This window comes from Idiotropiscis lumnitzeri, chromosome 8, assembly GCF_059441095.1.
Source record: "Idiotropiscis lumnitzeri isolate Australia: NSW breed Sydney's pygmy pipehorse chromosome 8, RoL_Ilum_1.0, whole genome shotgun sequence".
In the NCBI taxonomy this organism is placed as follows: Eukaryota; Metazoa; Chordata; class Actinopteri; order Syngnathiformes; family Syngnathidae; genus Idiotropiscis; species Idiotropiscis lumnitzeri.
The window spans coordinates 6,578,651-6,591,537 of record NC_142398.1 but is presented as its reverse complement, the minus strand read 5'-3'; the positions used below and the strand labels follow the sequence as shown (position 1 = coordinate 6,591,537).

At 40.3% G+C, this 12,887-nt stretch overlaps 1 protein-coding gene across 1 annotated transcript in view; it reads right to left on the bottom strand.

Moving 5' to 3' along the window:
* Positions 1-11,223, bottom strand: part of mtnr1aa (melatonin receptor 1A a) — a 50,359-nt gene extending 39,136 nt beyond the window's left edge. Inside the window, exon 1 of the mRNA XM_088302127.1 lies at positions 10,533-11,223. Within this exon, the coding sequence (XP_088158253.1) occupies positions 10,533-11,139 (607 nt within the window). The 5' untranslated portion in view covers positions 11,140-11,223. The remainder of the gene's footprint in view (positions 1-10,532) is intronic.
* Positions 11,224-12,887: the final 1,664 nt, after the last annotated feature.

The window sequence follows — 12,887 nt, the reverse complement described above, 5'->3', positions numbered from 1 at the left end:
GCCCAAAATGATGGTGTCCATTTGTTTTTCGGCTTCCTGTATTTGATAAAGATTTTAAATTCTTCCTTCCGGTTCAATCATTTTTTTTTTCCATGTGGGAGCAGCTGATGCAGTCAGACGGAGTAAGTGGAGCCATAGGTGTATGCCAGGATGGCCGAGTGGTCTAAGGCGCCGCGTTCAGGACCCAGTCTCCCCAGGAGGCTTGGGTTCGAATCTCGAATTTCCCCATTGTGGGACTAATAAAGGGAATATTATTATGAAGAAAGGCAACACGGGTCCAACAAGTGGACCCGCTGCAGAGATCTGGCTTCTGCTTGCCGATCTAGCCCCGTTCAAGCGAGGTAACTAGCTCGCTGGCTATCAGCGATAATCCAGGTCGGGCTCGGTTCGCTCCTTCTTCCGTCACACTACTCACTGCCTGCGTTACTTGCCTACTGCCCGAAGCCAGCTGGAATAGGCTCCAGCACCCCCGCGACCCGAGTGAGGAGAAGTGGTACAGATAATGGATGGATGGATGCTACAATGAATCAAAATTGTGTGTTCTTACACATTGTTATAAATATAATCCTGCGAACAAATAATGATGCTGAAGCTGTGATCTCCTACGTGGAAGTATTATTTGAAAAAAAAAAAAGCCAACTCTTTCAGCAAGGAAATGAATACAAATCCGTTACGCCCCCAAAAATCACCCGTGTGCAATGGATTGACATGATAAAGATCAGGTGTAATGGCAGAGTATTTCTCACAATGCCTTTGAAATTCCTCAAGCAAAAGCTCACATTGGACACAAGCGGATTTGTTTTGCTTTCACTCATCCATTTACGCTTTCATGATCCAATTTCCGTTGAGGAGCTTCCCAAAACAAAGCCACTGGATATTTAGAAAACCCAGGAACGTTCCATTTTTAATAGGAGACGTCGCCAAATGCCGCATAATTCTGCATGAATGTTTCTGTCTGTTTTGTGTGTGTGAAATATTCATTACGCCGAGAGCAACGAGAACGTCAGTTTTTTTTTTTTTTTTTAATAAACGGGAAACGGCCGGAAATAACATCCCAGCCGGCATGCCGCCAAGTCACGCAATAGCTGAGAGGGTTGAACTTGCATGTCACATCCCAAACAGTAGACGGCGATGCTGGAACAACAATAACAAACTCCAGGCTTTGTTTTTCCTGCACGAGCCTAGCGCGCGATCACCTCACTTTCATGTATTCACTTCAGATCGTTTTGATTTTAGGAGCGATTAGTGCAAACAGCTTCAAACTTGTACACAGTTAAATTAATCCAAGAGACATTATGATTTGGGTTTTTATGTAATATTTTCAAATCAGTCAACTACAGATTACTATACCCATCGATAGTGGTACCAAATGTTTCATTTGTACAAAGTATAAGAACAATTCCAAATCCATCCTCTTTAGACTGGACAGGAAAGCTTTCCAGATGTCTTGTAAATAAATTGATATCCTCGATCAGGTGACACAACCACAAAGAGTATTTAGTGATCATGATATTTCATACGTTTTCTAACACATTGCTTATGTCCATCCCTCTTGGCACCAAATGGTGATTTTTTTTTCCTGAGTTGAAATGCAACTACAAAATATAACCGCATTTGCTGCTTTTTAGACAGGAAAGGGTAGATTTACAAAAGCCACTTGTCCAGTATATTGTTCAATTACATCAAATGGTGCCACCCCCAAGTGAATAGGTCATCATATAATTATACACTTTTGGCCTTTAACTCGATTTTTTTAGTGTTAGATTACAATCTGTGATATAGGTCTAAACAGTTAATATATTGGTTATCATGTCCATCGCAAGTGGGTTTTTTTCCCTCCAAAAAATTGCTCGGATTGAAAACCGTACGATTGAATAATACCGACATCAGACTACACAAACAAAGCCCAATTTTGGGCCGCGATTTGGAGTTGTCTTGATGCATCGCAGCGCGTGTAGTGTGACGCTCTCAATGATTGGTTGTTAGGTGTCTGGGATGCTTCATGACTACCACCATGAAAGTCTGGCATGTCCAAATTTTTGTGTGTCTTCCTGCGTAGTGTGACATGTATGTAGCCCTGCAATTGGTTCTTTGGCATTGGCCAATAGGAAGACAGTGCCCTCCTACTTATGACGTGGGACTGAACATGGCGCGCACATACCAACAATCAAAATGGTGAAAAGTGGAACAGACATTAGTGAGGAAATATTCCAAAGTATACTTGCATTTCAACTCATGCTACGTTTGCCAACTAGAATGCCAGTAGCTGATTATCAAATGTGTTGTCATTAAACAAATTTGTTATCTTTAGTTCCTTTTGGGGCGGCACGGTGGACGACTGGTTAGCATGATGGCCTCACAGTGCAGAGGTCGTGTGTTCGATTCCGGTTCCGGCTGTCCTGTGTGGAGTTTCCCTGTGCCTGGGTGGGTTTCCTCCGGGTACTCCGGTTTCCTCCCACATTCCAAAAACATGCATGGCAGCTTGATTGGACTCTTGATATGAGTGTGAGCGCGAATGGTTGTTTGTCTATGTGTGCCCTGCGATTGGCTGGCAACCAGTTCAGGGTGTACCCCACCTATGGCCCGAAGTTAGCTGGGATAGGCTCCGGCACCCCCCGCGACCCTTGTGAGCGGTACAGATAATGGATGGATGGAAGTTCCTTTTGGAGAAGAGACAGTCAATACCACCCTCTCCCCATCATCCAGGAAACACACATACACATAATGCCTCTATCGACATGACTACATAGCTGCTGGTTCTGCTTCCCTGACGGACGCGTGCCGACGGACAGAATTTTGATGGAAGCACGTACGCAATGATTGGGCCGGCCGGGTCTGGTCGTCGGCAGACTTGCAGTGTGACGTCTCGCCTGGTCCAAGACACTGATCATTATTATCATGTAGTCTGACGAATGAATGACGAAAAAAAAAAGCCCTGTTGTCAGAGAAGGCAATAAGTTGTCATAGCGCGCTGAGCTGCCATCGTGGAACGAGTACAACTAGTCGGCAGTTTGTTTACACGATGCCAAAATCGCCTCCAATGGCCTGTCATGCTGCAGATAAGAACTTCACTGACTCAAGTGTAAACTAGCGGGAAAAAAAATCTATAAAAGACACCAACCTTTAGTCAATTTCTGGGAATGTCGTGCACGGAGTGGTGGCATTAACGCAGGTGTCAGTAATTTAGATGCTATCTGTCTGATAACTGAGACAGAAAAGGCTATCTGACGGTGGGGAGTTTTTTTTTTCTTTGAAAAGCATCCGCTCAATGATGTGAAGCATACGTTTAGCAGTATTATACTAGAAAAAGAGGCCAGAGTAGGATTCATTTTCTCTTGGTTCGTATCTGATTAAAAAGTTGCAGTTTAGTGGTTAAGACTGTCCGTGGCGACACTTTGCGACATCATCGAGTGTGCACAACATGTGTGAACAAGCTAGCAGGGTAAGGCAAGGAGATAAAGGTACCAAAGTTATGTATTCAGGATACAATAAAACTGCAACTGTAGTCCATTACTGTTGCAGAAAACATGTAATGAGATTACACAGACATTTAATGTGGATCATTTTTTTTCAAAATGACATTTTAAACGTGGGGGCGGGGGATTACACAGTCGAGTCCTCGCCGCGCTCCAAAATTGCTGGCTAAACAAGATTTTGCAGAGTTAAGTGGATAACTGCTCACAAACTTCAATGTTCGTATAACGTATAGGCTTTTGTTGGCCAAGAATGTAATGCTTAAATTGTTGGTTTTAGCGCGGTCATGTTCAAAAGTGACTTGAAGGGAGTGAATGGTGATTGTTTTGGATTTGCAAAGATTATTTAATTTTAAATGACATTTACAAAGAAATGTGTCAACAGTCGAAATCATAAAGGCTGCTTGTTAGCGTGGAGGATCGCGAACCGCTATCATTCTAGCCCTTTGCGCGCAGATTAGTATAAGTATTTACTTCACTGATTCTCGTTACAAATTGTCCACAGGGCATATTACCAAGAGTGTCTGCTAAATTTGTCACTGGGAATTTAAAAAATACAATCTTATTTTTTAGGTTAACGTCGTGACTCAATCACAGAGTGTGTGTATGTGTGTTTGCATGAGACGGGGAGGTTGTGAAGCAGTTGGACGCATCCCCCCCACTCATGAGCACAAAAAAAAAAAAATTTGGGCTACAAAAAAATCGTTATATCGGGTTGGGGGCTGAGAGCCACCATCTGACTATTCATTTTAGAGCTAGCAGGGTAGCGCTGTCCTTTAGTGTCCAATTAATTTCCAAATAGTATTATGATATGGCAATAGTTTGACAGTAAGTTTCAGAAGACAGAGCATTTACAATTGAAATGTTCAGTATGCCCAGCAAAATGTTGCACTGCGATTTGGTTGAACATTGTGGTCATTAAATGCACTGGTTTACATACTCTTTTGTTGCGTTTGATGCAGCGGCTCTGTGATATTAGTCGTAGTAGTTTCAAAGTTCTGAATTAATGTAACATTTATGGTAGTCATCTATGGCATTTTTCGCTCTATGCAACCATATTGTTGTTATACGTTAGTCCAGGGTTCTTCAATCCTGTTCCTCATAGTTAGCAGTCCTGCCTGTTTTCCCATCTCTTCCTGCTGCAACACACCTGATTGAAATGATTCGACAATCAGCATGATCTGCAGAAGCTAGATAACAATCCTGATCATTTGAATCAGGTGTGTTGCAGCAGGGAGAGATGGGAAAACAGGCAGGACACTTGCCCTAGAGGAACAGGATTGAGGGCCCCTGCATTAGACTGAACAGTAAGAAGAGGTGCAAAGGAATATTTTCAGAGAAATAGGTTTGTTAGTCAAATTTGTTTTAACAAGTGTAAATGTGCTTAAAGCATGTGGGAGGGGTAAAGCTAAAAAATAAAATTGCAGTTATTCACCTAGCACATGTGGTCTGACTCGTATCACCTTTGATTAACAACGGTTCAATGGACTGCCAATTCTTTCTGTTACGACAACGCCGATCCACTCAAATAACCTTTGACGAAAGCATGAGAGAAAACTTTTTCAATCTATCTGTCTGCCAATTTGCATACATTTCCACATGTGCAAACAGACAAAAAAAAGTGGGCTCGCCGTCAGTTAGGCACGCACGTCGCCCACGTGATCTTCGATTGGAGAGCGACATCCTGGTACATCAGCCGCCGCTAAACACAATTAAACAATTACTTGCTGGAGATTGTCGGAACTTTCCTATTCTGCGGCATTTCATTATTGGCAACTTAACTGCGCGCGCCGTTGAACTCTGGCAGAGGAGGCGGCTCCTTTACGACCCATTTGCATGTAATTAGCCATAATTAATGGTACTACTTCAAAGAGGCCATTCCCTCAAAGTACCTCTTGTACCCACGCCCGCATTTTCCCCCTTGCGGCACACTTCAATGCCTTAGTGTTGGGTTAATACTCAAGGCTGACAGCTGCACACATTGCAGTACGAACACAATAAGAGCATTTGATGATTGTTCCTCTGTGAGACCCGCCGAAGGGCAACCAGTGTGGTTTTGAAGGAGGTCTACACGCTGTGGACACATAATAGACTTCTAATGATGCTAACCTATTTGAGTAAAAATGATTTATTACAATTTTGTGTTTGTAAAATTCTCCGTTTCAAGTGAATCGGTGTGTCATTGTTTTAGTTAGCATTAGCATTATGACTGCATAGACGAGGGGTGGGAAAACGTTTTGATTGGTGGGCCACAATGGGTTCTAAAATTTGACAGAGGGGCCGGTCCAGGTCCAGATGCATGGAGTGTTTTGGTAACCTCACCTCATCTGAGAAAAAAAAAATACATTTAATTTTAAATGAAAGTGAACAAAAGCATTACAGCAAAATATCTGTCTTTTAGAAAATAAAACATGAACAAGGTTTATTCAATTATTTTTTTTCCAAGTCCGGGGGGCCGGATCAAAATGTTTAACAGGATGCGAGTGGACCTCGGGCCGTAGTTTCCCCATGCCTGGCATAGACTATTGAAAGGATCCCTAACGAATAGTGATAGACCGATATGCTGTTTACAGGGCACATACCAATACTGATTATTAGTGGTCATGGAGGCCGATAACCGATACTTCAGGCCGATATTCATTGGTTGAAAAAGTGAGGAATTGGTGCCAATTTTTTTTAGAATAAAAACTCCAAAACTTAGTTTAAATGCCTTTAAACACATTTTTACAAAGCAACTTTCGTGATTTACAACATGCTTCGAAAATGGAAAACTTAAAAGTCCATCAAAAAGTGCACAGAGCTCCCAGGCTCAGCTGCATGTTTTATAGTTCAATGAAAACAAATATCTCTTTAAAGTTTACTACGGCAAATAGTCTTTAAAGATTTCTATTAGTTGTGAGTTGCAGTAGACTGACATATATTAAATTTTCGGCAAAGACTCTTGTAGTGCGTGTGACTCAAGGTGAAAAAGCAAACAGGCAGCTTACTGCTGATTGGAATCAGAATGCTAATGCTAAAAAAAAAAAAAACTAAAAAAATACAAACAACGACTTGCCTGTGGACTCAACAAACCAGCATGCTTCTGTCAAACAGGTGAAATAAAATCAGGTTTGGACAAGAATGGAGTTAGATTGACAAAACTAAGACTTAATCAACCGTGAGGAAAACTAGCAATTCAAGAGTTCACATAGAACGTTTGAGTGGTTGCTACACTGCTAAATCGCAGTGTAGCTATCAAATATTCTTAGCGCTAAAGTGGAACTGCACAATTAGCATAGCTAAACAACCAATGAAAAATTGTTTACTGTAATCTTAACTAGCTCCACTGGCCACCAGAACTTCGCCTCTTCAGAGCACACCTCCTTCATTCACATCGACGACAAGATCGTTCTTGTTTATTTTAAAAGACCTAGCGCCGTCAAGCTTGGCTATCAAACAGTGTGTTTTTGAGCAGAAACTTGGCGCCAATGTTATTTGACTAAATTGTGAAAATAAGATAATGGATGGATGGATGACCATTTAAACTACAAATGGTGCAGACTTCCATGTAAAATCTTCAAAAAGAAAAGTATCACAACTCGCAGTTGACTGTTAAACAAGAACCATAAGAAACGGCGTCATAGAAATGTTGGAATGTCTGGACTGAAAAGAGAAGCTTTGTTGCCATTATTGTTGGAAACTGTTTTCTGTTGCTACCCGATAGTACAAGCTGATGACAGACGTTGCTACATCCATCTGAGAACATTTATTTGAGGCCAGATATGTTTCACTCGACACTCCAAACCAACTCAGATGAGAGAAAAAGAAGACGATGTACGTGAAAAACATCATTAGATCAGAGCCCCGAGCTCAGAGCCGCATCGATTCCCCGTGGGGGGTGGGGGGGGGGGTGAACGTCACGGGAAGCATTAATGCCCGGATGCGGCGGGCTTCCCCCTTTGGCTTCAGACTGCCAATAATTGCTTCAGTTGTTGCTCTTTGCTTGGCTCTCTGTGCTTGCTCGCTTGCTTTGGGGTCAGTGAAATTACCTCCGCTTCAAAAAGTAGGCTGCGGACGTCCACGCGAGCCGCCTGCCACAAAAAAGATTTACAGCGCGTGTATATCCTCAACTGGAATGTGACGAGAGAACTGGCGCTGGAAATAAATAGAACGATAATAAAAGCGAATGGTGGTATAGCTAGCTTTAATAGCTCGCTGATTGACAAAGACCGTTAAGAGGTCAGCTTGCAATAAATCACCACAAATAACGACTCAGCGGAACCCCAAAAAGCTGTCAAGGGGTGTGGATCTTAAAAAGAAAGAAAGCTCGCGACCATGACTTGTGAAATTGTCAGGTTTAACAGCAAACACATTACAATGAGCCTTCGTTGACTTCATTTAACCAAAATCAAAACAACATTGACTGAAGAGTCTTAAAGGTGCTTTCATTCAGGATTTGTTGAGTGTCAAATCCTTGTAGAATTGTCAAACAACAAAAACCTCAAATTACGAGCCTAAATTCACTTAATTCATCCCAAATCACAACAGCATTGATTCAAGAAGAGCCTGTAAGGTGACGAATGACGGACAGAAAAAAATAATTAAAGGCCAATGTCATTAAGGTTTAGGTAGTATGTGACGAGAGAGCTTCCTAAATTGGGGGGGGGGGGGAATTACAGTCACTTGATTTACCGGTGATCTAGTCCAAATCACTCAACACGTATGACAAACGAGACAACTTGGTGACAGTAGAGAATCTTTTTTAAAGAAATAACAAATAAAAGACTAGCAAGGTTGGTATTTTAGCTACTTTTGCAAGGTAGTTTTGATAACTTGCCAAAACAGAGGCTTCACAGAACCCCAACCAAAAAAATGGAAAAATCAGTTACCAGACTATGCCAACACTTTTGACTAAAAAGCCCAAAAGTCAAAGTCAAATACTTGGCGAATTGTCTGAAAACCGAGACTAACTTGACGTTATACCTCCCAGAGACAGAAGGCGAAAAAAAGTCAAACTGAGTCACATGTAAAGTAAGTCTTCAATAAAGTATTCTTTTTATTCAGAGCTAGCATCGGATAACTGCAAAATCAGCAAATTTATTCACTAAAACCTTGTAGTTACTCGTTGACCTCAACTTCATTTCACCTCAAAGGACATTAACAAAAAAAAAAGTCAAATGTGTGACAAGGTGATAATATAGCCATCAGTCAGAAAAAAAATAAATAACTGCCTGAGTCCTGAAATTCAACATTTGCAGATTTCCATGACTTGGATGACTGATAGTCTCCACAGTCAGGGGGAAAAAAAGCACATCTTTTTAGCAAGCACATTGGCATCTTTTATGAATAATGTGACAGTAAGTTAAAAATGACTGGAAATCAGGCCAATGAAATGGTAACATAGTACAATGGACTCCCGCTATGAGGAGAGTCAGGGAGAGGGCCGGCTGGCGATTAGCGAAAATACTTGACAGCCACTGAAAGGCTGCAAAGAAAAAAAAATTGAAACCCAAAAGATTCTTCAAAAGGCACACAGAAACCTGCAATATGCGAGTGAATCCATCGTGCCAAACTCTACTCCCATGTTCTTCTTAGTCTGCTTTTTTAATTCACATTTTTATTTTAATTCACTCTCACCATACCAATAAGAAAGCCAACATGTCCGCTAAAAATGCTGATTTCTCTTTATGTCTGTATAGATTTAAGTCATCCAAGTCATGGTAATCCACAAATGTTGAAACGAGATTTTTGCTGCTTGTTGAGTTTGTTCTGTTGTTCAAGTCTTTAGGGTATTGCTGCCACACCAGAGGGGAAAAAAATCAGTATCATGTTGTAATGCGATACATTTCATGTTTTAACTTGAAAAGTTATCAGTTTTAACGTTCAAAGATAAGTTTGGCTTCCGCAGTCAGCGAAGCAAAACAAACTTCAGGTTGTGTTCAGTGTCACTTCTTTTCACATCTATAATGTTCTTAAACAATTTTTTGTTGCTTTTGTTTTTGCAGTATTAGAAAAGAGTAACATAGTAGTACTTTTAGTAAATATGACACAAAGGACTGTGCAATGACTGAACTGGCAGTCAAAGTTATCACATTTTACTGAAAACTTTTCACATTAAAATGTGAAACTTTTCACGTTAAAAAAATGAAATTTATCATGATACATTTACTCTATCAATATATATATATATATATATATATATATATATATATATATATATATATATATATATTAGTGAAATCTAATGATTTTTTTAACAAATTAATCACAAAAATTCCATGATTAATTGTGATAAATCACATTTTTTTAGGCTACTATTTCTTGCGAAGCTTGTAACAGATATTCACTTGAATAATATCTTGGAATTGATGCAAAATTACCAAACCACAAATATGAAGTGTATTTAATTCAATGAAAATTCTGTTCTGTTCCAATAGCTTTCTTGGATTCTTGAATACAATCTAAATGGAGACATCTTGGACACATTTTTCTTCAAAACATTTCTCAAAACTGCCCACAACTGCCACACTCCAGCAGTGTTGGTTTGCAAAGCCCAGTAGTAACTTGAACACGGTGTTTTGTTCTGAGAGGAAGTACAGCTAAAAAGGCACAATATTTGCAAAGTATGCAAATTATTTATGAAGTAAATCAAACTCAGTTAACAGAGTTAAAATGTTTAACAAGTTTAAAAAAAACGTATTAATCACCTGAGTTAACGCTTTAATTTTGACAGCCCTAATATATATATATATATATATTAAAACGTTAAATTTAGCACGTTTTTACGTGATATTGACTTTTTTTTCATTGGTGTTTTTTTTTTCTTTTGAGAACATTCCAAAATTACTTGAACAATTATGAACGCTTAATTAATTCGCTAATTGGTGAAATTCAAGGCAGAAATCGTAAAGCCTCTCTCCTAACTCTTCGTCATTAGACCTCAAACCATAGCGACGTCGAGTGATAAGAAATTAGTTCATAAAAACGAAGCAAAATGTGCCATTTCGTCTCCTAAAAAGACTGTGACAAAGTTTTAGGTTTAGCTCCAAATTGTGCGCGGTGTTAGAGAATGCGACCCACCTGCGTTGCGGAGCTTCTTGTTCCGATAGACTGAGAAGATAACAAGCAGGTTGCCCAGAATGTCCACCACGATGGTGAAGATGAGGAAGCAGCCCAAAGTTGTGGTGACCCACGGCGGACGGTTGAGAACGGCGGCGGCTGCCGTGTCGTCGTCGTCGGGGTCCGGCGCGGTGCTGTTCAGCTCAGACCCATTTGTGACCATTGTACAGGGAGGACGAACTTTCTTGGCCCGAAAGTGAGCGAGCGAGCCGAGGGTCCGGCGGGAGACTCGGCGCGCTATAGGCGGGATCCCGCTGCCAACGCCCGGACTCGGTCGCCTGGCGTGGCTCCGGTCCTCATCCTCCACCGTCTCCTTTCTCGACTTGAGTGACGACGAGTGGACTTGTTTCCTTCCTGCACCATCCCCTCTTGTTCTTTTTCCTCCTTCGCCCCACGCGCCGTGGCGTGTCCCTCCTCTCCGGAGTCCACGCGTGTCGTGTTGTGTTGTGCTGTGTGTGACAACTTCCACACGCCAGAAGCACCACGTTGGAGGGGTAGTCGGGCGTGCGTGTGGGGCGCAAACACTTCCACCCTGAGACCGAGCTGAGGAACTACAGGCTTCATTCATGGCGCTCAGCCATTCACATATTTCACGATGGCGCCTTCTTCATTCAAGTTTTTTTTCTTCTTTCATGAAAACGCCAGGAGTCGGCACAACATACAAGGATGTGTATACATGAGTTGTGTCTCCATTAACACCCCCAGCTCTGTGAAATGACTGCATAAAACCACTTTCATTATGAAGGGGAAAAAAATCACTTTCACAAAAATGCTAAATGTAAAACAGCTCAATGAACATTGTGATCAGTCGTCACCCAAAATGTTTGTGGACATTTCCACTTAAGCCCCCTTGACAGAATGATGCATCCCCAATAGGCTGTTGGATTTTATTCATCTTTTTCCTCGCCATTGATGCTCACAACAAAAAAGAAGCTTAGTGTCAGAAAAAATGCAATCATCATCCAAAATATCTGTGGAAATCTTTACTTATGACCCCTTCAACATCACAATTCCCTCCACAATATTTTGGATTTCATGGATAGGAATTATTTCCACTTTATAGATGCTCACTATATTAAAAAAAAAAAAACCTTTACATTGCTTAATGTTAGAAAACTGTGGTTAGTTGTCGCTCAAATTAATGAACGTGGACATCTGTACTTGGGCCCATTACAACTTGAAATTCTTCAGAACAATCGCCTCAAATATTTTGAATTTTATGGACTTTGTTAAAGTTTTTCCTCTCTATAGACGCTCACTATAGCAAAGAATGTTAACATCAGAAAACTGTTATCAACGTGGACATCTATCCTCATGCTCACTTCATCCTCTGAAATTATTTGAACAATCGTCCCAATACATGGGACCGAGAAAACGTCTATGGATATGAAGATATTCAACGTCTAGAAAATCCCAAAAATTTGGGAGATCTAATATCTATTTTTTTAAATTCAATTTCTTTTATACCTGCTGCCTCTACGTTGATCTTTTTAAACCTGTCTTGTGCTACCATCTTGTGGTTTACATGCAGTACTACATCTTAACAGCCACTCGGAAGAAGTGGTTCATTTGACTTTGAAAGCATTATATAATAAAAATCTGGATTATCAACCACCAGTGATCTACACAAGGCCCTTTTCAAGTTTTACGTTGGCAAGAATGAAAGTTTGTGTTTTCATCAATAATCCAGTTAATAATCCCCAATCTACTAATATATCATCTCATGAATCAAAATGTGATTTACGAAAAAAACCTCAACTTTGGAGGTCAAAGCATCACCACGCCGAAAACATTTATTGCGCCAGTGCCTTTTTCTGTGTGACGTCACTACACCAAAGTGAATCAAATTATGAATTAAAAATATCATTTGGAGGTTTCATGGAGAATGGGAACAAATACATTGAAATTTTTAAATTCATTGTGATTAATTATTTCTAAATATTCGAGTAAACATTCCTAAAAATATATTAATTATTTCTAAATATTCGAGTAAACATTCCTAAAAATATATTAATTCATTTCAAAGTTTTTTTTTTAAAATACTTAAACATTGGCTTTTCTTTTGTCGGTCCTTCCCTATGGAATGAGCTTCCATTAAAAGTTAGGCAAGCCCCCTCTCTGTCCATTTTTAAAACCCGTTTGAAGACGCATTTTTATTCTTTAGCTTTCGACTCAAGATGAGACTGTCGTTGTTCTGCTATTATTCTGGTATCTATTGTAAATGTGTTTATGTGTTTTCATTTGTGTTTTAATTTCCCGCTAATTTATATTACTCCATATGGGAAGCGCTTTGTTACAGCTCCAGCTGTTGTGAAA